The sequence below is a fragment of the Oncorhynchus clarkii genome, chromosome 5 (genome assembly GCF_045791955.1).
Source record: "Oncorhynchus clarkii lewisi isolate Uvic-CL-2024 chromosome 5, UVic_Ocla_1.0, whole genome shotgun sequence".
Taxonomy (NCBI): domain Eukaryota; kingdom Metazoa; phylum Chordata; class Actinopteri; order Salmoniformes; family Salmonidae; genus Oncorhynchus; species Oncorhynchus clarkii.
In genome coordinates this window covers 97,188,779-97,214,898 of record NC_092151.1, presented here as the reverse complement: position 1 = coordinate 97,214,898, position 26,120 = coordinate 97,188,779, and the positions used below count along the sequence as shown (strand labels likewise).

The 26,120-nt window shown below is 44.8% G+C and overlaps 1 protein-coding gene across 8 annotated transcripts in view; it reads left to right on the top strand.

Annotated features, from left to right (window-relative positions):
• The first annotated feature begins 402 nt into the window (after positions 1-402).
• The window catches only part of LOC139409593 (HECT and RLD domain containing E3 ubiquitin protein ligase 2), a 217,678-nt gene continuing 191,960 nt past the window's right edge, over positions 403-26,120 (top strand). For all 8 annotated transcript variants that reach the window (XR_011634432.1, XM_071154987.1, XM_071154989.1 and 5 more), the window contains exons 1-7: positions 403-520; positions 4,109-4,218; positions 5,952-6,045; positions 11,490-11,621; positions 23,451-23,673; positions 23,876-23,976; positions 24,989-25,130. Coding sequence is in view for 7 of the 8 variants with exons in the window: in XM_071154987.1 (XP_071011088.1) it covers positions 4,147-4,218; positions 5,952-6,045; positions 11,490-11,621; positions 23,451-23,673; positions 23,876-23,976; positions 24,989-25,130 (764 nt within the window). In the remaining variant the exon portion in view is untranslated. The remainder of the gene's footprint in view (positions 521-4,108; positions 4,219-5,951; positions 6,046-11,489; positions 11,622-23,450; positions 23,674-23,875; positions 23,977-24,988; positions 25,131-26,120) is intronic.

Below are 26,120 nucleotides of genomic sequence, written 5' to 3'. Positions count from 1 at the left end.
CATGTAGACTACTTCAGCTAAAACATGCCAGGAGGTGAAGCTGTAAACTAGACTACTTACTAGAGAGAGTACCGCTGCACCGTACGCCATCTTTTAGATAGGACCCACCTAAAAAATAATGAAACACATCCAGTGTTTGTATGATACCATTAAGAGTCATCACCCTCTGATTTGCCATGAATGCAGCATTCTGTTTTGCGGCGAAATCACGGTATCATTTTAATGAAAACGTTAGTTGATGACCTTATGAGACCATTTAAATAAGGGAACGTTCTCTAAAGTTGTAGTGACGTTCATTCAATAATTAGGCTACTTCAAGGAAACAAGGGAGGAATGAAGGATGCATGCACAATGTTCTAACACGTCCCGGTGACTGGCTGTAGTCTGGCTACGTCATCTGTTTCGACGCCCTGGAAGGTTCAGCTGTCAATCACATGGGTCCAATATGGACGACCTGGTAATGCAGCAAAGCCCGTGTTAGGACTGGAGGGGGCCAGAATAGAACAAGAAAAACTTGCAAGTAAGGACAAAACTAATTGTATACATTTTGTCGTATAAATGTAGATGAAGTGAGCGACATCGTCGAGTTTATAGGATGTGAAACGCTTCTGTCCTTGCAGTTGTTATGACCTAGCGCGTTAAGTTAGTTAGCTTGGATGCAGCTAGCCGCATCGCTAAAGTAAACTCATGTATTTATGGTTAACCGAACACTAACGCTAGTATGATTACACTGCAAGTATCCAACAGTTAAGCTAAAAACAAGTGTGTGGTAACTAGTGTAGATATAACGTTGTCTTACTGTCGAAGTAAAATATAGCTAGCCAAACAGTAGCCTGCAGATCCGAACCGCTTTGCTTACAGCTGCACTACGGTCGGACATCATTCCCGTGTATATTATATAAAGACACCGCGGAGCCGGCGGTAGATAAAGCTCGGAGAAAATTTACCTCTATCCAGGGATGCGAAAGACATTATACTCCGAATTGTCCAAATAGCCCAACTGTTAACGTTGCACGGAGAAGATTGAACGGCGGATAGCTCGTTTTCCGGACCACGGTCCTTTTTTTTTTTGTCCTCATGATAGAAGCCACAGCAGCCATCTTGGAACGGCGGTGTCAGCCAATCAGCGCCTTTGTTGTTCAACGCGACCCCATTCCATAATGGCTGCTAGCTTAGCACAATGACAATATCTGCTAGTTTACTTAAACGAGCAGTCGTTCAGTCTTTCCATGTAATTGGGAAAAGTCGGAGTACAACGCATTTTCAAATTTCAAATCATAGTTTATTGGTCACGTACACAGATGTGCAGATGTTATCGCAATAATGATTGTGCCATATTGTTGTTGTGTTGCTGTCATGCTATGTTGTCATGTGTTGCTGCCTTGTTATGTTGTCTTAGGTCTCTCTTTATGTAGTGATGTGTCTCTTGTCCTATATTTCAATTTTTATAATCCCAGGCCCCCGTTGCTTAGTTAAATAAAGGTAACGTAAATTACAAGAGAACCGCAGGTGCAGCGAAATGCTTGTGTTTCTAGGTCCAACAGTGCAGTGATACCTAGCAATAATAATAAAAAAATACACATAATCCACAAAATGTAAGAAATATCAGAACGAGCAATGCCAGAGGCGGGAATATAAATATACTGAACAAAAATATAAAGGCAACAATTTAAAAGATTTTACTGAGTTACAGTTCATATCAGGACATCAGTCAATTGAAATAAATTCATTAGGCCCTAATCTATGGATTTCACATGGGGGTAGGAGCGAAGCCATGGGAGGGCAAAGGCCCACCCACTGGGGAGCCAGGCCCAGCCAATCAGAATGAGTTTTTCCCCCACAAGATGGCTTTATGACAGACAGAAATACTCCTCAGTTTCATTAGGTGGCTGGTCTTAGGCGATCCCGCAGGTGAAGAAGCTGGATGTGGAGGTTTTGGGCTGGCGTGGTTACACGTGGTTATGAGGCTGGTTGGACATGCTGCCAAATTCTCTAAAACAACATTATGGCTTATGGTAGAGAAATTAACATAAAATTCTGTGGCAACAGCTCTGTTGAACATTCATGCAGTCAGCATGCAAATTGCACGCTCCCTAAAAACTTGAGACATATGTGGCATTGTGTTGTGACAAAACTGCACATTTTAGAGTGGCCTTTTGTTGCCCCCAGCACAAGGTGCACCTGTGTAATGTTCATGCTCTTTTACCAGCTTCATTTTCCACACCTGTCTGGTGGATGGATTATCTTGGAAAAGGAGAAATGCTCACTAACAGGGATGTAAACTAATTGGTACACAGCATTTGAGAGAAACACGCTTTTTGTGCATATGGAACAATTATATTTTTGTTCAGTGTGTGTGTGTGTGTTAAGACAGTATGGACATGAATAGAAAAGGTGTGTGTATAGGTGTGAAATGCCTTAAAGCATTTCTTCACATTTTATTGTGTTACAAAGTGAAATTAAATCTATAAACATTTTATTTTTTGAATGACATTTTTTATTTTTTAATACACATCTGATACACTAAATTGCATGAGTATTCAGACCCTTAATGCCTTAATTCAGGAGTAACATTTGGCTTAACAAATCAAATAAGTTACATTTCACTCTGTGTGAAATAACATGATTTTTGAATGACTGATACATACAACACTAAGTATTGAACTTCAAGCTCAGATTCAACTACAAAGAGCAGGGAGCTTTGTGGAAGCCCCGTAAACAAGGGCAGTGATTGGTTGATGGGTAACAATGGCAAATCAGACATTGAATATATCTTTAAGCATGGTCAAGTTAATAATTATGCTGTGCATTATGTATTTATTTTTAGTATATGTTTTTTTTAACCTTTATTTTACCAGGCAAGTCAGTTAAGAGCAAATTCTTATTTTCAATGATGGCCTAGGAACAGTGGGTGCTCAGGGGCCAAGCGAGCTGTCATGTGCCTTTGACTGAGGAGTGGCTTCCAACTGGCCACTCTACCATAAAGGCCTGATTGGTCGAGTGCTGCAGAGATGGTTGTCCTTCTGGAAGGTTCTCCTTCTCCACAGATAAACTCTAGACAAAATACAGAGTAAAGGGTCTGAATATTTAAGTGTGTAAATGTGATTTTTTTTTATATGTATTTTAATTTTTAATAAATCAGAAAAAATAAAATAACCCGTTTTTACTTTAATCCATTTAGAATAAGGCTGTAACGTTAAAATAATGTGGGAAAAGTCAAGTGGTCTGTATTCTCAGTGGATGTAAAAACAGACCTCGTTTACCTGCTGTTTTGAGGTGAAGAGAAATGTTACTTTGAGAAGCTCCACAGCTCATTAGTGGTGGTGAGTTAAGACCATCAGAAATACTATCACATGGGCACATTTATAAGCCTACATTTGTGTGCAGCCCAGACCTAGTTCTATGTCCTTACTCAACATTGCCAGGAATGCTTCAAACAAAAGACAATTAATAAATTGACAACTGATAAATGAAATAAATCCAAACTTGTTTTTCACGAGTGTAGCCCAGGTTGTGAGTCTGCAAACGTGTCCCCCTCCGACAATGAGAACAGGAAGACTGTAATAATAATAAATATTGAATGAATTAACAGAAATGACTGAAACCAAACAAACGTAGATTAAAAACTGCTGTGTGTGAACTGTACTGTGTGCTTTAGCTTGGAAGATACGACCACATGATGATGTTGCAGCATTATGGCTGTTTTCCTGAAGAAGTTCAATTCTGAATTCAAGTTAAATTCACTTCAGGGATGATAACGTACTTTATGATTCCTTGGCCACGATGATAAGATGAAACTACTAAATATTGCTGTCTCTGGCTTTTGGGCAAGACAAAAGCTCATGTGCTAGTTACCCCAATTTTGTTTGCCAGATATCACGGCTCTATGTGGCTGGCATTATGCAACCGTTTACTATTATTGGCCCCCACAAAATAATAATTAAATTGTTAAAAATAGTCCTGCCCTTGTTACAAACATAGCTAGCTTGCAAACGTGTTCGCTAGCTGAGTATCGTCACCTAGGAAACAGGCTTTTAAAATGTCAAAGCTAGCTAGCTGCTGATGTACTGAGGCTGTATTTGTGTTGAATAATTTTTTCTATTTCTAGGGTTTGGTGCGGTTGCAGCCAGGAGAGAAGACGTAAATATGCCTACTTCATATTTTACCCTGGATGCCCAACTGAGGTTCCATGACAAATGGCTGAAGATAGACTTGCAGGTAAGACCCCTGCTCTCTTCACTGCCATGACACCTCTTGGCTGGAAAGCAGGCCTATTGTACAATGAAACGGTGATCGTTTTCGTTCTTTAAACATCAGGTCGACACCACCTTTTATTATTTAAAACCTTGAACATGGAGGTAGATGTGTTGCCTAGAGATGAACACCCTGCAGGGGTCGCCAACCCCGTCCTCCGCAAGGCTACTGGGTGTGTAGGCCCCACACAATACACCTGATTCCAGGTTTATTCATTATGTTTGCTTTCAGTTCTCTTCTGTATTTTGGAGTAATCTAGTGAGATTGACTGTGCCTCTGATCTCAGATGGAAGATTAGCACAGTTACCCTGTGGTAGTGATGGTATTATCGAGCCAATGAATCGGACTTCCTCAACCCGTCTATTTCCAATATGTTGAAGCTAAATGAAGACATTGATTCCTCAGTAATGCGGTGGTCTTACCGTGTCTGCCAGCATGTTAGGTAAGCTCATGCTGGTTTCGATCAAAGCTGCAGAACTCCAGCATTGGGTCCACTGCAGTTTAAAGGGGATACTTCAGGATGTTGGCAATGATGCCCTTTATCTACTTCCCCAGAGTCAGATGAACTTTAACGCCATTGACGAGAAGTCTATGGGTTTCTGCCAGCGGAGTTGGCTAAATGGCCTCATTGACAAAATCCTTGAACTGTCCCTTTTAAACATTCAAGCTGACTGTGAAATTATGCAATGTGATGTTTGTGTTTGTGTTTCTTCCCGACATTTGATCTAGTATTGCACAAGTATTCCTCTAAATGCTTGTTACCCTAATTAGACTGGCAGCTCTCAATGATGTCCAAGTGGGTAGCCCAAATAGCAGCCTGTTTCGTATGTAGGCCCACAGGGCTCTGGTCAGAAGTAGTGCACTATATAGAGAATGGGATGCTGTTTAGGACACAGGCTGAGAGTTTTCCAATTCCTTCCTGTCCGACACATGACTTGGATGTTCGTCTGCTGGTGTCGGCCATGTTATTGACATTGGAACCTGAATCTTTGAAAGCCTGTTTTGGCTGTTAGGCCATTTTAGTCAATAGGTCTTGGATTACTTGATGAAGCAATGTGAGTAGCGTAAGCCTTTATTTCTTCACTCATTGACACATGGACTGTCAAGCAGGCAGATCAAACTGTTAGAGGATAATTTAATTGCGCTGTTTTCCCAGACCTTCAAATGGCACGCTATTCATTCAGTAACTTCAGCAATAGATCTATCAGCCTACTGCCCACATTATGTCCCTGACAACATTATTCAACCTACTGCCTATTCATATTTTTTATGTTTGACAGATTGTTGGTGAACCTGCTGTAGTCTATAATATATTGAATGTTGACAAGGTCCAAATCTGGTTCTTTAAGAACAAGAGGCTTTATCAATCTGTCCAAGAATAAACCCTTTGGAAACGCTCCATGTTGCCCTCTGGCTTCAATAAAATACAGTAATACTACTGGCACCCTATTCCCTATATAGTGCACTACTGTTGACCAGAGCCCTATTCCCTATATAGTGCACTACTGTTGATCTGGGCGCCCTATTCCCTATATAGTGCACTACTGTTGACCAGAGCCCTATTCCCTATACAGTGCACTACTGTTGATCTGGGCGCCCTATTCCTTGGCTAGGCCGTTGTTGTTCTGACTGTTTCGTGTGGGTATGTTTTGAAAGGCACAGTATAAACTCTAAGTTGATGTGTTTTCCTGTGGCAGCGAGTGTTCTCTCCAGAAGGGCTGAGTGAGATGTGGAATGAGATGGTGAAGGATGAAGAGATCACTTTCAATGGAGAAGAATCGGCTCACCCAGGTAGGAACTACAATACCCATCTACCCTGTACCTTTTCATGACAACAATACCCCTGAACCTTTTAAATATATTAGAATGTATATTAGTATTAGTACATTATTATATTATTATTTAAAAAAAACATTCTTTTTTTTCTATATATAAATACATATATTTATTTATAATAATGACAATTGCAACAATACTGAATGAGCAATTATTTTAACTCAATATAATACATCAATAAAATCTATTTAGTCTCAAATAAATAATGAAACATGTTCAATTTGGTTTAAATAATGCAAAAACAAAGTGTTGGAGAAGAAAGTAAAAGTGCAATATGTGCCATGTAAACGTTTAAATTCCTTGCTCAGAACATATGAAAGCTGTTCCATATACCCTGTTAAGAAGTTTTAGGTTGTAGTTATTATAGGACTATTACTCTCTACCATTTGTATTTCATGTACCTTTGACTATTGGATGTTCTAATAGGCACTTTAGTATTGCCAGCCTAATCTCAGGAGTTGATAGGCGTCCCATTGTCGGGACAGTTGTGAACCATGCAGCGCCTTGTGTCACTATCGCAGATTCTAGAGAAACAACAAATGTCGGAACATATAAGTGTCTTATATCGGCTGAAAGCTTAAATTCTTGTTAATATAACTGCACTGTCCAATTTACAGTAGATGTTACTGCAAAAAAATGCCATGCTATTGTTTGAGGAGAGCTCCTAACAACAAAACACTTTTTTTCACTGCGATGGGTTTGATAAATTCACCTCTGAAGGTAAAATGTGTACTTACATTCTGAAATCTTGCTCTGATTAATCATCCAAAGGGTCCCAGAGATAACATGAAGTGTCATTTTGTTAGATAAAATCCTTTCATATCCTAAAAAGGTCCATATAGAATGCGCAATCAATTTTTTTCCCACTTGTTCAATTTGCAAAGAAAGGAATCTGTGAAAATCTCACCCTAAACGTTGTTTCAACCAGTCAAATCACGTTCGTATGTATTCCTCAGAAATCCTAGAAGGTAACCAGACTTCACTATATCATTAGGGGTGTAGTATATCCTATAGGACACCATATCAGAGATCCTAGAAGGTAACCAGACTTCACTATATCATTAGGGGTGTAGTATGTCCTATAGGACACCATATCAGAGATCCTAGAACGTAACCAGACTTCGCTATATCATTAGGGGTGTAGTATATATAGGACACCAAATATGGTCAGAGAGCAACGCCCTTATGGCCGGTCTTCATTTGATCGACTGTATCTTTGTCAAATAAGCACCAATTGGGGTCAAACGAAGCTAGCTAGATAGCCAATGAGCTGGGTTTTACAGGAGTATCCGGAAACCCTGTATCTGTTGTAAAATGTAGCTACTAACCTTGTGCGACAGCATGCCTTTTCCTTTTGGACAAAAATTATAGTATTTTTGAAGTTGCAAGCCTGAAACCTTGAACAGACTGCTGACACCCTGTGGAAGCCATAGGCATCCAGGGATCCATCTATTTGACAATATGACCTTTCTCATGCATCTTCTAAGAGGATGTTATCTCTCTCTCAAAAAATTGGGTTTTTATTTGTATTTTCTCCTACCGTATCTATTGTGTTATTCTCCTACATTTATTTTAACATTTCTATAAACTGCAAAGTGTTTTCTTTCCAATGGTACCAATTATATGCATATCCTGGCTCCAGGGCCTGAGCAACAGGCAGTTTACTTTGGGCACGTCATTCAGACAGGAAGTGGAGAAAAAAGGGGTCTAGCCCTATCATCCCCCGTTTGGTGAAGTAGGCTGTGATTCGTTGATAAATTAACAGGCACCGCATTGATTATATGCAACCCAGGACAAGCTAGATAACTACACATGGTTGATGATATTACTAATTTAACTAGTGACTATGTGAAGATTGATTGTTTTTTATAAGATAAGTTTAATGCTAGCTAGCACCTTACCGTGGCTCCTTGCTGCACTCACATAACAGGTAGTCAGCCTGGAATGCAATGTAATGTCCAAAAATGCAGATTACCGAGTGTTATGAAAACTTGAAATTGGCCCTAATTAATCGGCCATTCCGACACACTCGCATTCACTCACTCACTCACACAATATGTGAACACACTGTGAATTACTTGAGTTGCTCTTGCCCTCATACTTATGGTCCCTGATCTGTTGACCATTGAAAAATGAAAATTGCTAGTATAATTCTAGGAAAAATACTGTGAAAAATATTTGAAATATGAATGAAACTTAAATAATTCATTTGCACTTACTGTGTTTGCTACTTTATTTGTTATCGTTTATGACTCTGGATTTCAGGAAATGGCAGTTACAGGTGTTCAAAAACAAACGTTTATCAAATCTGGGAGTCCAAAGCATCACTCATCAGCACCACCTTGTTAAAGAAGCCAAGATGTATCGTTTGCTTAGGAGCTAGGATGCCAGAAGGCCACCCCTCAGAGCCTGGTTCCTCTTCCCCCAGCACAGACAGTAGAGGACCGGCCACCCCTCAGAGCCTGGTTCCTCTTCCCCCAGCACAGACAGTAGAGGACTGGTCACCCCTCAGAGCCTGGTTCCTCTTCCCCCAGCACAGACAGTAGAGGACTGGCCACCCCTCATAGCCTGGTTCCTCTTCCCCCAGCACAGACAGTAGAGGACTGGCCACCCCTCAGAGCCTGGTTCCTCTCCCCCCAGCACAGACAGTAGAGGACAGGCCACCCCTCAGAGCCTGGTTCCTCTCCCCCCAGCACAGACAGTAGAGGACTGGCCACCCCTCATAGCCTGGTTCCTCTTCCACCAGCACAGACAGTAGAGGACTGGCCACCCCTCAGAGCCTGGTTCCTCTCCCCCCAGCACAGACAGTAGAGGACTGGCCACCCCTCATAGCCTGGTTCCTCTTCCACCAGCACAGACAGTAGAGGACTGGCCACCCCTCATAGCCTGGTTCCTCTCCCCCCCAGCACAGACAGTAGAGGACTGGTCACCCCTCAGAGCCTGGTTCCTCTCCCCCCAGCACAGACAGTAGAGGACTGGCCACCCCTCAGAGCCTGGTTCCTCTCCCACCAGCACAGACAGTAGAGGACCGGCCACCCCTCATAGCCTGGTTCCTCTCCCACCAGCACAGACAGTAGAGGACTGGCCACCCCTCAGAGCCTGGTTCCTCTCCCCCCAGCACAGACAGTAGAGGACTGGCCACCCCTCATAGCCTGGTTCCTCTTCCACCAGCACAGACAGTAGAGGACTGGCCACCCCTCATAGCCTGGTTCCTCTTCCACCAGCACAGACAGTAGAGGACTGGCCACCCCTCATAGCCTGGTTCCTCTTCCACCAGCACAGACAGTAGAGGACTGGCCACCCCTCATAGCCTGGTTCCTCTTCCACCAGCACATACAGTAGAGGACTGGCCACCCCTCAGAGCCTGGTTCCTCTTCCACCAGCACAGACAGTAGAGGACTGGTCACCCCTCATAGCCTGGTTCCTCTTCCCCCAGCACAGACAGTAGAGGACTGGCCACCCCTCAGAGCCTGGTTCCTCTCCCACCAGCACAGACAGTAGAGGACTGGCCACCCCTCATAGCCTGGTTCCTCTTCCACCAGCACAGACAGTAGAGGACTGGCCACCCCTCATAGCCTGGTTCCTCTCCCCCCCAGCACAGACAGTAGAGGACTGGTCACCCCTCAGAGCCTGGTTCCTCTCCCCCCAGCACAGACAGTAGAGGACTGGCCACCCCTCAGAGCCTGGTTCCTCTCCCACCAGCACAGACAGTAGAGGACCGGCCACCCCTCATAGCCTGGTTCCTCTCCCACCAGCACAGACAGTAGAGGACTGGCCACCCCTCAGAGCCTGGTTCCTCTCCCCCCAGCACAGACAGTAGAGGACTGGCCACCCCTCATAGCCTGGTTCCTCTTCCACCAGCACAGACAGTAGAGGACTGGCCACCCCTCATAGCCTGGTTCCTCTTCCACCAGCACAGACAGTAGAGGACTGGCCACCCCTCATAGCCTGGTTCCTCTTCCACCAGCACAGACAGTAGAGGACTGGCCACCCCTCATAGCCTGGTTCCTCTTCCACCAGCACAGACAGTAGAGGACTGGCCACCCCTCATAGCCTGGTTCCTCTTCCACCAGCACATACAGTAGAGGACTGGCCACCCCTCAGAGCCTGGTTCCTCTTCCACCAGCACAGACAGTAGAGGACTGGTCACCCCTCATAGCCTGGTTCCTCTTCCCCCAGCACAGACAGTAGAGGACTGGCCACCCCTCAGAGCCTGGTTCCTCTCCCACCAGCACAGACAGTAGAGGACTGGCCACCCCTCATAGCCTGGTTCCTCTTCCACCAGCACATACAGTAGAGGACTGGCCACCCCTCAGAGCCTGGTTCCTCTCCCCCCAGCACAGACAGTAGAGGACTGGCCACCCCTCAGAGCCTGGTTCCTCTCCCCCCAGCACAGCCAGTAGAGGACTGGCCACCCCTCAGAGCCTGGTTCCTCTCCCCCCAGCACAGACAGTAGAGGACTGGCCACCCCTCAGAGCCTGGTTCCTCTTCCACCAGCACAGACAGTAGAGGACTGGACACCCCTCAGAGCCTGGTTCCTCTCCCCCCAGCACAGCCAGTAGAGGACTGGCCACCCCTCAGAGCCTGGTTCCTCTCCCCCCAGCACAGACAGTAGAGGACTGGCCACCCCTCAGAGCCTGGTTTCTCTTCCACCAGCACAGACAGTAGAGGACTGGCCACCCCTCAGAGCCTGGTTCCTCTCCCACCAGCACAGACAGTAGAGGACTGGCCACCCCTCAGAGCCTGGTTCCTCTTCCACCAGCACAGACAGTAGAGGACTGGCCACCCCTCAGAGCCTGGTTCCTCTCCCACCAGCACAGACAGTAGAGGACTGGCCACCCCTCAGAGCCTGGTTCCTCTTCCACCAGCACAGACAGTAGAGGACTGGCCACCCCTCATAGCCTGGTTCCTCTTCCCCGAGCACAGACAGTAGAGGACTGGCCACCCCTCATAGCCTGGTTCCTCTCCCCCCAGCACAGACAGTAGAGGACTGGCCACCCCTCAGAGCCTGGTTCCTCTCCCACCAGCACAGACAGTAGAGGACTGGCCACCCCTCAGAGCCTGGTTCCTCTTCCCCGAGCACAGACAGTAGAGGACTGGCCACCCCTCAGAGCCTGGTTCCTCTTCCACCAGCACAGACAGTAGAGGACTGGCCACCCCTCATAGCCTGGTTCCTCTCTAGGTTTCTTCCTAGGTTCTGGCCTTTCTAGGGAGTTTTTCTTAGCCACCGTGCTACTACACCTGCATTGCTTGCTGTTGGGGGTTTTAGGCTGGGTTTCTGTACAGCACTTTGTGACATCAGCTGATGTAAGAAGGGCTTTATAAATACATTTGGTTTGATGCTAGGAGATAAATGTGATGGTTCTGTAATGCTGTGTATGTTTGTCTCCTCCCTCCAGAAGACTGCACTGATTGCTTCGGTACTCAGAAGAAGGATGAATCCAACGATAAAGAGAAGAAGGAAGAGGAGGAAGTGTCGACATCTGTCCATCACTCTATCATCGAGACATGGGACTGGGGGCGGCAGCCAGGTGGGTGTTTATTCAACTCCCGGACAGAGCTGAGTAGGAGTAAACACGTTCTCTGTAAATGGTGACTTGACTTATGGTTGCAAAAGGTCCGAAACTTTCCAGTACATTTCTGGAATTTTTCCATGTGAAGTTAAACCTGTGAATCTTGGGATTTTTGCTTAAATTCATTTTTTAAAAGTTATCTTATAACAGTGAGCCTTTATTTGTGGGATACACATAAGGCAATTCTAGGTCTTGTAGCATATTGTGGTTAAACTATCCACAATTTATTGGAATTGCAACCCTCTGCATGCACAGTGCATTCCTCCATCACATGCACAGCTGATTCTCAAGATCTTACACACTAACGAGATGCTGTTGAGCCCACACTACTACACTGTCTGAGCCAAGGACTACATGCTTTCTGGTAAGTTTTCATTACAATACTGGGTGGGGGGAATATATTTTATATGACATACATGATCTGTTGTTAACTAGTAAATAGTAGCCTGCAGCAAAGTGTGTTTAAATCATTTCTAACTTGTTAACAATTTCTTCTAGTTCATTTTTGCTACCATGTGGATTTTAGCTTACTTGAGCCTGCTAACTGAGGAGTGTTAATTCACCTGTTTCCATACATATTTAATTTTAAAGCATTTATTTTACAAATTAGTTGTTTAATCTAATCCAACTATTTATTTGTACATGGAATTGTATTTGTTTAGTTTTTTACTAATTTTTCCCTAATCTTTACAGGAAAATGCCACGTGCACTATCTGATGTGTGGCGACATTTCACTGCAGCTAATGTAGAAGAAAAAGCTGTGTACATTTGCAAATACTGTGCCAAATCATATGTGAAGAAGGCAACAAAGATACAGAATCATCTGGCCAAGTGCATAAAGTTCCCTCAGCGCTCACAACAAGCAACCTCTGACAAAAGCCCCTCTACTTCTATTCGAGGTGTAAATGATGAATCAGACACCTTATCGACAGCAACAGCTCATGGTCCTCCTGTTTATGACTCAATGGAGAAACGTAGTCAGAGAAATGCTGATGAATGTCTTGTTCGAGCTGTGTATGCAACTGGTTCGCCTCTGATGTTCAGAGGCAATGTGTATTGGAAGAGATTTGTGAATGTTCTTCGCCCAGCATACACCCCTCCAACCAGACATGCTTTATCTACTCATTTGCTAGATGCAGAGTTCAAAAAAGTTCAAGTGAAGGTCAAGCAGATTGTATTGCCATCTCTGATGGGTGGTCGAATGTTCATGGGCAAGGAATAATTAACTACATCTCCACCCCTCAACCAGTATTCTACAAGAGCACAGACACAAGGGACAACAGACACACCGGTCTCTACATTGCAGATGAGCTGAAGGCAGTCATCAATGACCTTGGACCACAGAAGGTATTTACACTGGTGACAGACAATGCTGCGAACATGAAGGCTGCTTGGTCTAAAGTGGAGGAGTCCTACCCTCACATCACACCCATTGGCTGTGCTGCTCATGCATTGAATCTGCTCCTCAAGGACCTCATGCCACTGAAAACAATGGATACACTACAAGAGAGCCAAGGAAATGGTTAGGTATGAGAAGGGTCATCAATCTACCTCACCAAGCAAAGTGAGAAGAATAAGAGCACCACATTGAAGCTGCCCAGCAACACCCGTTGGGGTGGTGTTGTCGTCATGTTTGACAGTCTCCTGGAGGGGAAGGAGTCTCTCCAAGAAATGGCCATATCACAGTCTGCCGATATGGACAGCCCCATCAAGAGGATCCTCCTGGATGGTGTATTTTGGAGAGTGGGGTAAGCGGTGTGAAACTCCTGAAACCTATAGCAGAAGCCATTACACGGAATGAGGGAGGCAATGCCATCCTGTCTGATGTTCAGACTCTGCTTGCAGATGTGAGATAATAAATCCATACTGCCCTGCCCACTTCACTGTTGCTCCAAGCAGAGGAAACTGCAGTTCTGAAATACATCAAAAAGCGTGAAGACTTCTGCCTGAAGCCCAAACACGTCACAGCGTACATGTTGGACCCCAAGTATGCTGGCAAGAGCATCCTGTCTGGTGCAGAGATCAACAAGGCCTATGGTGTCATCACTACCGTGTCTCGCCACCTTGGCCTGGATGAGGGCAAGGTTCTTGGCAGTCTGGCAAAGTACACTTCCAAGCAAGGGCTTTGGGATGGAGATGCAATATGGAAGTTGTGCCAACATATCTCATCAGCCACCTGGTGGAAGGGACTTTGTGGATCTGAGGCTCTTTCCCCTGTTGCCTCCATCATCCTCCAAATCCCACCAATATCAGCCGCCTCAGGGCACAACTGGTCCTTGTTTGGGAACACACACACTAAAGCACGCAACAGGCTGACCAATACAAGGGTTGAAAAATTGGTGGCCACCTGGGAAAATTTGATGCTTTTTGAGCCTGACAACAAACTATCCTCAACAAGGTTGGAAAGTGACAGTGAAGATGAGGCCTGGGAGTCTGATGTTCAAGAGGTGGACATTGAGGAGGTCCAGGGAGAAGACATGGAAGTCTGCAAGGAAGACAACCAAAGATTTTGTTTCTAGACTATCATTTTACAGATGTATGTTGAAAACGTTTTTGGGAGATGTGATGGATCATTGTGGATCATTCAATATTTGCTTTGTTGTTCAGTGAAATCACCCCATGTGAAGAGTCAACTAATTTAATTAAAGTTCAATTCGTAACTAAATTGTTTTTTTGTTTTTTTCTATTGGAAGGAATTAATCATTTGCAATTATGTCTACTTATGTTAAGGTAAATATATCCAATGGTATAAACATCTACATTTTAAACGGTATTCATATTAATTCCCATATATTCCCGTTAATTTCCACGTAAAGTTTCCACCTCCTCAATATGTGCAACTTGACTCGAGTCTTCAACCTGCGTACTGCTTGTATAGGCTGCTGTTTCGGTCTGAGACGTTGTTGTCTCAGACGAAATCATCACAATCATGGTTTTAAATAATGCATCTCTTGCTAATTGCAGTTCTGACATCAGACGTTGTACCTGCTTTTTTGTATTTTTTGTATACAAGCCCAGAGCATAGTGTAATGTTAAAATGCAGTGCTGTGTTGACAGCAATGGACTCTCCACTTCTACATGTCACTGAGATATTGGAATAGTGACCCTTTCCCCACCTGGCTGTCCCCTCTGAAGTCTGACTGGTCTCCTGCTGGTGTGCCTCTCCTGGCACGCGAGGTGTGACTGGACTATCAAATGACTGGACAGACTGCAGGCCAGGACGGTTATGTCTAGTGTTTCATCTAGGTACCACTCCAACTCCAAACCCCCACGGTATGCTCTGCTGGGTCTAGTCTAGTCCTATCCCCAAACCCCCACGGTATGCTCTGCTGGGTCTAGTCTGGTCCTATCCCCGAACCCCCACGGTATGCTCTGCTGGGTCTAGTCTAGTCCTATCCCCAAACCCCCACGGTATGCTCTGCTGGGTCTAGTCTGGTCCTATCCCCGAACCCCCACGGTATGCTCTGCTGGGTCTAGTCTGGTCCTATCCCCGAACCCCCACGGTATGCTCTGCTGGGTCTAGTCTGGTCCTATCCCCAAACCCCACGGTATGCTCTGCTGGGTCTAGTCTGGTCCTATCCCCAAACCCCCACGGTATGCTCTGCTGGGTCTGGTCCTATCCCCAAACCCCCACGGTATGCTCTGCTGGGTCTGGTCCTATCCCCAAACCCCACGGTATGCTCTGCTGGGTCTAGTCTGGTCCTATCCCCAAACCCCCACGGTATGCTCTGCTGGGTCTGGTCCTATCCCCAAACCCCACGGTATGCTCTGCTGGGTCTAGTCCTATCCCCAAACCCCACGGTATGCTCTGCTGGGTCTAGTCCTATCCCCAAACCCCCACGGTATGCTCTGCTTGGTCTAGTCTGGTCCTATCCCCAAACCCCCACGGTATGCTCTGCTGGGTCTGGTCCTATCCCCAAACCCCACGGTATGCTCTGCTGGGTCTAGTCCTATCCCCAAACCCCCACGGTATGCTCTGCTGGGTCTGGTCCTATCCCCAAACCCCCACGGTATGCTCTGCTGGGTCTAGTTTGGTCCTATCCCCAAACCCCACGGTATGCTCTGCTGGGTCTGGTCCTATCCCCAAACCCCCACGGTATGCTCTGCTGGGTCTAGTCCTATCCCCAAACCCCACGGTATGCTCTGCTGGGTCTAGTCTGGTCCTATCCCCAAACCCCCACGGTATGCTCTGCTGGGTCTGGTCCTATCCCCAAACCCCCACTGTATGCTCTGCTGGGTCTAATCTGGTCATAATAAAGGATAACATTCACATACTGACTATCTCTGAAACTGACTTAGATAATTCCTTTAAATTATCCAGTGGTAGCGATATATGGTTTCAACATCTTCAGAAGAGACAGGAATGCCAATGGTGGAGGTGTTGCCACGTATGTTCGTATTAGAGAGGATCTACAGATGCATCTGCCTCACCTAAAGCCCTTTCTGGTGGGAAGCTGCTATAGACCACACAATGCTAACAGTCAGTGTCTGGATAACATGTGTGAAATGCTTGATAATGTATGTGATATCAACAGAGGTATATTTTCTGGGTGATTTTAAATATTGACTGGCTTTCATCAAGCTGCCCACTCAAGAAAAAGCTTCACGGATCAAGAGTTACCTGTCTGACAGAACACACAGGGTGTTCTTTAATGGAAGCCTTTCCAACATAATCCAGGTAGAAGCAGGAATTCCCCAGGGCAGCTGTTTAGGCCACTTACTTTTTAAAATCTTTACTAACGACATGCCACTGGCTTTGACTAAAGCCAGTGGCTTTATGTATGCGGATGACTCAACACTATACACGTCAGCTACTACAGTGACTGAAATGACTGCAACACTTAACATAGAGCTGCAGTTAGTTTCAGTCAGTTCGACTGGCTTTCAATGAGTGACATATCTATAGCACACATTTCTATGTGAATTTAGTCGGGTCACCCAAAAAGTGGCACATTGCAACTTTAAATGTACACAGAGAGCATTAATAATATGCATGTCAATCTCTCCTGGCTCAAAGTGGAGGAGAAACTGACTAAATTGCTACTTGTATTTGTGAAAGATATTAACATGTTGATTGCAGTAATTTATAAAGCTCTTTGTTACATTAACTGACGTCACAAAGTGTTGTGCAGAAACCCAGCCTAAAACCGCAACTGAGTTGTCTTTTTAAACCACTAGCACACAGCTCCGACACCCATGCATACCCCACAAGACATGCCACCAAAGGTCTCTTCACAGTCCCCAAGTCCAGAACAGACTATGGGAGGAGCACAGTACTACATAGAGCCATGACTACATGCAACTCTATTCCACAGTACTACATAGAGCCATGACTACATGCAACTCTATTCCACAGTACTACATAGAGCCATGACTACATGCAACTCTATTCCACAGTACTACATAGAGCCATGACTACATGCAACTCTATTCCACAGTACTACATAGAGCCATGACTACATGCAACTCTATTCCACAGTACTACACAGAGCCATGACTACATGGAACTCTATTTCACAGTACTACATAGAGCCATGACTACATGCAACTCTATTCCACATCAGGTAACTGATGCAGCAGGAGAATCAGATTTATAAATACAGATAAAAATACACCTTATGGAACAGCGGGGGCTGTGAAGCAACACAGGCACAGACACATGCACACACACGTAACCTACACACACACACGATAACAGTATTGTAGATATGTGGTAGTGGTCTGAGGGAACACACTTAATGTATTGTAGAGTAGTGGTCTGAGGGAACACACTTAATGTATTGTAGATATGTGGTAGTAGAGTAGTGGTCTGAGGGAACACACTTAATGTGTTGTAGATATGTGGTAGTAGAGTAGTGGTCTGAGGGAACACACTTAATGTATTGTAGAGTAGTGGTCTGAGGGAACACACTTAATGTATTGTAGATATGTGGTAGTAGAGTAGTGGTCTGAGGGAACACACTTAATGTATTGTAGAGTAGTGGCCTGAGGGAACACACTTAATGTATTGTAGATACAGTGCCTTGCGAAAGTATTTGGCCCCCTTGAACTTTGTGACCTTTTGCCACATTTCAGGCTTCAAACATAAAGATATAAAACTGTATTTTTTTGTGAAGAATTAACAACAATTGGGACACAATCATGAAGTGGAACAACATTTATTGGATATTTCAAACTTTTTTAACAAATCAAAAACGGAAAAATTGGGCGTGCAAAATTATTCAGCCCCTTGACTTTCAGTGCAGCAAACTCTCTCCAGAAGTTCAGTGAGGATCTCTGAATGATCCAATGTTGACCTAAATGACTAATGATGATAAATACAATCCACCTGTGTGTAATCAAGTCTCCGTATAAATGCACCTGCACTGTGATAGTCTCAGAGGTCCGTTAAAAGCGCAGAGAGCATCACGAAGAACAAGGAACACACCAGGCAGGTCCGAGATACTGTTGTGAAGAAGTTTAAAGCTGGATTTGGATACAAAAAGATTTCCCAAGCTTTAAACATCCCAAGGAGCACTGTGCAAGCGATAATATTGAAATGGAAGGAGTATCAGACCACTGCAAATCTACCAAGATCTGGCCGTCCCTCTAAACTTTCAGCTCATACAAGGAGAAGACTGATCAGAGATGCAGCCAAGAGGCCCTTGATCACTCTGGATGAACTGCAGAGATCTACAGCTGAGGTGGGAGACTCTGTCCATAGGACAACAATCAGTCGTATATTGCACAAATCTGGCCTTTATGGAAGAGTGGCAAGAAGAAAGCCATTTCTTAAAGATATCCATAAAAAGTGTGTCGGTTAAAGTTTGCCACAAGCCAACTGGGAGACACACCAAACATGTGGAAGAAGGTGCTCTGGTCAGATGAAACCAAAATTGAACTTTTTGGCAACAATGCAAAACGTTATGTTTGGCGTAAAAGCAACACAGCTCATCACCCTGAACACACCATCCCCACTGTCAAACATGGTGGTGGCAGCATCATGGTTTGGGCCTGCTTTTCTTCAGCAGGGACAGGGAAGATGGTTAAAATTGATGGGAAGATGGATGGAGCCAAATACAGGACCATTCTGGAAGAAAACCTGATGGAGTCTGCAAAAGACCTGAGACTGGGACGGAGATTTGTCTTCCAACAAGACAATGATCCAAAACATAAAGCAAAATCTACAATGGAATGGTTCAAAAATAAACATATCCAGGTGTTAGAATGGCCAAGTCAAAGTCCAGACCTGAATCCAATCGAGAATCTGTGGAAAGAACTGAAAACTGCTGTTCACAAATGCTCTCCATCCAACCTCACTGAGCTCGAGCTGTTTTGCAAGGAGGAATGGGAAAAAATGTCAGTCTCTCGATGTGCAAAACTGATAGAGACATACCCCAAGCGACTTACAGCTGTAATCGCAGCAAAAGGTGGCGCTACAAAGTATTAACTTAAGGGGGCTGAATAATTTTGCACGCCCAATTTTTCAGTTTTTGATTTGTTAAAAAAGTTTGAAATATCCAATAAAATGTCGTTCCACTTCATGATTGTGTCCCACTTGTTGTTGATTCTTCACAAAAAAATACAGTTTTATATCTTTGTTTGAAGCCTGAAATGTGGCAAAAGGTCGCAAAGTTCAAGGGGGCCGAATACTTTCGCAAGGCACTGTATGTGGTAGTAGAGTAGTGGTCTGAGGGAACACACTTAATGTATTGTGAAATCTGTTATGAAATGTATTTGTTTAAAAACATTACATTGTCTACCTGCCTTAATTTCACTGGGCCACAGGAAAAGTAGCTGCTGCCTTGTCAGAAACTAATGGGGATCCTTAAAAAATACAAAATGTTGGCGCCTCTGTCGGTTTCTTTCTCTGTTTCCAATCCACAGGGCTGGGTGTGGCAGCATGGTGCATGTCTGGCTGCAGGAGATAAGCATTAAGCACTTGGTGGTGGGAGTCCTTGTCTGGACCAGCCCAGCCGGGTGGCCCCTGTTCTCTCCAGTCCTGATTATAGTACTGTACTGTGTGCTTGCCAGTAGTGCTTTTTTTGAGGTCCGGTTCGGTTATTAAAACATTACATTCAAAATATGTTTTTATTTTGTTTTGCTTTATAATGGGAATTCCAAAGCTAAAAATAGTGAACATTCCGTTGTCTCTACCAGGTCCTCATTGGTAGACAGCAATAGAAAAATAAGGAAGTAACTATGAAATAATAACATATTTCAGTTGGGTATGTTACTTAAACTTTTTTTGATGATAGTTTTTAATTCCTTAAAGTTGTCGACTAATCTCTGCTCAGCCAGTAGCAGCCAGCTTGCCAGCCAGACAACCCTCTAACGTTATCTCTGTGTTCCCCATACTGTACTGTCTTTGAGATAGTAGCTGCTTAAGTATGCTGTGGAGTTGTCTGACAAAATAATTTTGCTAGTTCAAAGTACATCCTTGAAATGTTTGTACAACTTGATTGGAGTTCACCTGTGATTAAATTAATTACAAAATTATTTTTTTAAACTTTTTTTTATTTCACCTTTATTTAACCAGGTAGGCTAGTTGAGAACACCTTTATTTAACCAGGTAGGCTAGTTGAGAACACCTTTATTTAACCAGGTAGGCTAGTTGAGAACACCTTTATTTAACCAGGTAGGCCAGTTGAGAACACCTTTATTTAACCACGTAGGCAAGTTGAGAACAAGTTCTCATTTACAATTGCGACCTGGCCAAGATAAAGCATAGCAGTTCGACACATACAACAACACATAGTTACACATAGAGTAAAACAAACATACAGTAGAAACAAGTCTATATACGATGTGAGCAAATGAGGTGAGATAAGGGAGGTAAAGGCAAAAAAAAGGCCATGGTGGCCAATTGATTGGACATGATTTTGAAAGGCACACATCTGTCTATATAATGTACCACAGTTGACAGCATGTCAGAGCCAAAACCAAGCCAAGAGGTCAAAGGAATTGTCTGTAGAGCTCCGAGACAGGATTGTGTAGAGGCACAGATCGGGGGAAGGGTACCAAAACATTTCTGCAGCATTTAAGGTCTCCAAGAACACAGTGGCCTCCATCATTCTTAAATGGAAGAAGTTTGGAACCACCAAGACCCTTCCTAGAGCTGGCCGACCGGCCAAACTGAGTAATTGGGGGAGAAGGGCCTTGGTCAGGGAGGTGACCAAGAACCTGATGGTCACTCTGTCAGAACTCCAGAGTTCCTCTGTGGAGATGGGAGAACCTTCCAGAAGGACAACCAACTCCACCAATCAGGTTCATCTTCCAACAACCTTAAGCAACCTTAAGCACACAGCAACCTTAAGCACACAGCCAAGACAATGCAGGAGTGGCTTCGGGACAAGTCTCTGAATGTCCTTGAGTGGCTCAGACAGAACCCGATTTGAACATCTCTGGAGAGACCTGAAAATAGCTGTGCAGTGACGCTCCCCATCCAGCCTGACGGAGCTTGAGGGAATCTGCAGAGAAGAATGGGAGAAACCCCCCAAATACAGGTGTGCCAAGCTTGTAGCGTCCGTGTTGTATCTAGATGATGTCAGTTAGCTGCTATATATACAGTACCAGTCAAAAGTTTGGACACACCTACTCAATCAAGGGTTTTTCTTTATTTTTACTATTTTCTACATTGTAGAATAATAATGAAGACACAAACTATGAAATAACACATGGATTCTTCAAAGTAGGTACCCAAAGTAGCCACAGCTTTGCACATTCTTGGCATTCTCTCAACCAGCTTCATGAGGAATGCTTTTCCAACATTCTTGAAGAATTTCCAACATATGCTGAGCACTTTTTGCCTGCTTTTCCTTCACTCTGCGATCCAACTCATCCCATAATAATAAGAACAAGAATATTGCCCATGATTTTGGAATGAGATGTTTGACGAACAGTATACATTTTACATACATTTCAGTATTTTATTTTCAATAATTTAGCAAAAATGTCTAAAAACATGTGTTCGCTTTGTCATTGTGGGGAACAAGTCGTTATGGGGTGTTGTGGGGAACAAGCCGTTATGGGGTGTTGTGGGGAACAAGCCGTTGTGGGGAACAAGCCGTTGTGGGGTGTTGTGGGGAACAAGTCGTTGTGGGGAACAAGTCGTTGTGGGGTGTTGTGGGGAACAAGTCGTTGTGGGGAACAAGTCGTTGTGGGGAACAAGTCGTTGTGGGGAACAAGCCGTTATGGGGTGTTGTGGGGAACAAGTCGTTGTGGGGAACAAGTCGTTGTGGGGAACAAGCCGTTATGGGATGTTGTGGGGAACAAGCCGTTATGGGATGTTGTGGGGAACAAGTCGTTATGGGGTGTTGTGGGGAATAAGCCGTTATGGGGTGTTGTGGGGAACAAGCCGTTGTGGGGAACAAGCCGTTGTGGGGAACAAGCCGTTGTGGGGAACAAGTCGTTGTGGGGAACAAGTCGTTGTGGGGAACAAGTCGTTGTGGGGTGTTGTGTGGAACAAGTTGTTGTGGGGAATAAGTCGTTGTGGGGTGTTGTGGGGAACAAGTTGTTGTGGGGAACAAGTTGTTGTGGGGAATAAGTCGTTGTGGGGTGTTGTGGGGAACAAGTCGTTGTGGGGAACAAGTTGTTGTGGGGAATAAGTCGTTGTGGGGTGTTGTGGGGAACAAGTCGCTGTGGGGAACAAGTCGTTGTGGGGTGTTGTGGGGAACAAGTTGTTGTGGGGTATCAATACTTTCTGAAGGCCCTGTATGGGAAAACAGTTTTGGCGCTACTTTCAGAAGTACTGGTTAAAAAGTATACAAAAGTACCAGAGAATCCCTTTGAGTGGATTTCAGATCTGTTATTTTGGGCTATTTGGTCCCCCACACAGGGCTGTAGGGCCGTCACAGAGACAGGGCTGTAGGGCCGTCACAGAGACAGGGCTGTAGGGCCGTCACAGAGACAGGGCTGTAGGGCCGTCACAGAGACAGGGCTGTAGGGCCGTCACAGAGACAGGGCTGTAGGGCCGTCACAGAGACAGGGCTGTAGGGCCGTCACAGAGACAGGGCTGTAGGGCCGTCACAGAGACAGGGCTGTAGGGCCGTCACAGAGACAGGGCTGTAGGGCCGTCACAGAGACGTACTGGAAGGGCTGTAGGGCTATAGGGCCGTCACAGAGACGTACTGGAAGGGCTGTAGGGCCGTCACAGAGACGTACTGAAACATCTGATGCTGAGCTTGTTATGCTCTTATGGATCAAAATGTTATCCCTAAAATAAGTTTGCAACTAGTAAAGGAATCATGTTTGGTAATGAAACTGTATTTCTACTACTCACAGCACCTGATGTCTCTCTCTCTGTGTCTCTGTCTCTCTCTGTGTCTCTGTCTCTCTCTCTGTCTCTCTCTGTCTCTCTCTGTCTCTCTGTGTCTCTCTCTCTGTCTCTCTGTGTCTCTCTCTCTCTCTCTGTCTCTCTGTGTCTCTCTCTGTCTCTCTGTCTGTGTCTCTGTCTCTCTCTCTGTGTTTCTCTGTCTCTCTCTCTGTGTCTCTGTCTCTCTCTCTCTCTCTGTCTCTCTCTCTGTGTCTCTGTCTCTCTCTCTGTGTCTCTCTATCTCTCTCTGTGTCTCTATATCTCTCTCTGTGTCTCTGTCTGTCTCTCTCTCTGTCTCTCTCTGTCTCTCTATATCTCTCTCTCTCTGTGTCTCTCTCTCTCTGTCTCTCTCTGTCTCTCTGTGTCTCTCTGTGTCTCTGTCTCTCTCTCTGTCTCTCTCTATCTCTCTGTGTCTCTGTCTCTCTCTCTGTCTCTGTCTCTCTGTGTCTCTCTGTCTCTCTCTCTGTCTCTCTCTGTCTCTCTGTGTCTCTCAGATGAGACGGAGCTGAAGGACTGTCTGATGGTGCTGGTAGATGACCAACAGAAGCTATCGGCTCAGATGGCTAAGAGCACGCTGTCTGCCCTGCGTCTACGCCAGCGCCTGGTCATCCTAGAGAGATACCTCATATCCCTGAGCCACAGCATGATGGAAGAGAAGTACAAGGTTCGGTGGAAGAGCCCCCCCAGCCCCCCTCCACCCATCGTAGACAACAAGAGGTACACTGTAAACCGAAACGCTCATCCACTATTGCAAGTGATAGTACAGGAAGTAGCAGCCATGGTTCTGTCATCTCATTGTTAGCTACGCTGACTGGGCCACACCAGTGCAAGTGATTCATCTGAAACATTCCCCTTTAGATGATCAGCTTGATCTGAGTCATGTGTCATCTTGGGGCTAAAGGTGTCTCTCTCTCTCTAGCCCCCGGCCAGCCAGCAAGGGTGTGGAGGGTCTGGCCAGAGTCGGCTCCAGAGCAGCTCTCTCCTTCGCCTTTGCCTTCCTACGACGAGCCTGGAGGTCTGGTAAGCATCCTCTCCATCGTCTAGGCAACCCTTCACTTAGTCTGTAGACAGCATCCTCTCCATCGTCTAGGCAACCCTTCACTTAGTCTGTAGACAGCCTCCTCTCCATCGTCTAGACAACCCTTCACTTAGTCTGTAGACAGCATCCTCTCCATCGTCTAGGCAACCCTTCACTTAGTCTGTAGACAGCCTCCTCTCCATCGTCTAGGCAACCCTTCACTTAGTCTGTAGACAGCCTCCTCTCCATCGTCTAGACAACCCTTCACTTAGTCTGTAGACAGCCTCCTCTCCATCGTCTAGACAACCCTTCACTTAGTCTGTAGACAGCCTCCTCTCCATCGTCTAGACAACCCTTCACTTAGTCTGTAGACAGCCTCCTCTCCATCGTCTAGACAACCCTTCACTTAGTCTGTAGACAGCTCTCCATCGTCTAGACAACCCTTCACTTAGTCTGTAGACAGCCTCCTTTACTGGTGACATCACATAGTCAACATGGTTCAGAGTGTCAGACCCTCCGTGGTCCTCCCCTGCCCCCTTCTACCATCCCCTTCTACCCTCCCCGCAGTATCACATCGTAATACATATAGGATCGTGAGAATCAGAATACATATGGTATTGGTGCCTAAGCATGGTGATCATATGGTATTGGTGCCTAAGCATGGTGATCATATGGTATTGGTGCCTAAGCATGGTGATCATATGGTATTGGTGCCTAAGCATGGTGATCATATGGTATTGGTGCCTAAGCATGGTGATCATATGGTATTGGTGCCTAAGCATGGTGATCATATGGTATTGGTGCCTAAGCATGGTGATCATATGGTATTGGTGCCTAAGCATGGTGATCATATGGTATTGGTGCCTAAGCATGGTGATCATATGGTATTGGTGCCTAAGCATGGTGATCATATGGTATTGGTGCCTAAGCATGGTGATCATATCGTATGGTGAGGTTCCTGGTCATTCCCAGCCCCAGTGTCCCGTGTGTCTAACATGTTGGTGCTTTGATCAGGTGACGACGCGGACCTGTGCAGTGAGCTGCTCCAGGAGTCCCTGGACGCTCTGCGGGCCCTCCCAGAAGCCACTCTGTTTGACGAGGGCACCGTGTCGTCTGTCTGGCTGGAGGTCGTGGAGAGAGCCACCAAGTTCCTCAGGTCAGTACTACCTGCTGTCTGGTTTGTCTTGTGATATCCATCGTTCTGCCAGTGATGTGTTATTGAAACTGTGGTTGGTTTCTAGTGATGTGTTATTGAAACTGTGGTTGGTTTCTAGTGATGTGTTATTTAAACTGTGGTTGGTTTCTAGTGATGTGTTATTGAAACTGTGGTTGGTTTCTAGTGATGTGTTATTTAAACTGTGGTTGGTTTCTAGTGATGTGTTATTTAAACTGTGGTTGGTTTCTAGTGATGTGTTATTTAAACTGGTTGGTTTCTAGTGATGTGTTATTTAAACTGTGGTTGGTTTCTAGTGATGTGTTATTTAAACTGTGGTTGGTTTCTAGTGATGTGTTATTTAAACTGTGGTTGGTTTCTAGTGATGTGTTATTTAAACTGTGGTTGGTTTCTAGTGATGTGTTATTTAAACTGTGGTTGGTTTCTAGTGATGTGTTATTTAAACTGTGGTTGGTTTCTAGTGATGTGTTATTGAAACTGTGGTTGGTTTCTAGTGATGTGTTATTTAAACTGTGGTTGGTTTCTAGTGATGTGTTATTGAAACTGTGGTTGGTTTCTAGTGATGTGTTATTTAAACTGTGGTTGGTTTCTAGTGATGTGTTATTTAAACTGTGGTTGGTTTCTAGTGATGTGTTATTTAAACTGTGGTTGGTTTCTAGTGACGTGTTATTTAAACTGTGGTTGGTTTCTAGTGATGTGTTATTTAAACTGTGGTTGGTTTCTAGTGATGTGTTATTTAAACTGTGGTTGGTTTCTAGTGACGTGTTATTTAAACTGTGGTTGGTTTCTAGTGATGTGTTATTTAAACTGTGGTTGGTTTCTAGTGATGTGTTATTTAAACTGTGGTTGGTTTCTAGTGATGTGTTATTTAAACTGTGGTTGGTTTCTAGTGATGTGTTATTTAAACTGTGGTTGGTTTCTAGTGATGTGTTATTTAAACTGTGGTTGGTTTCTAGTGATGTGTTATTTAAA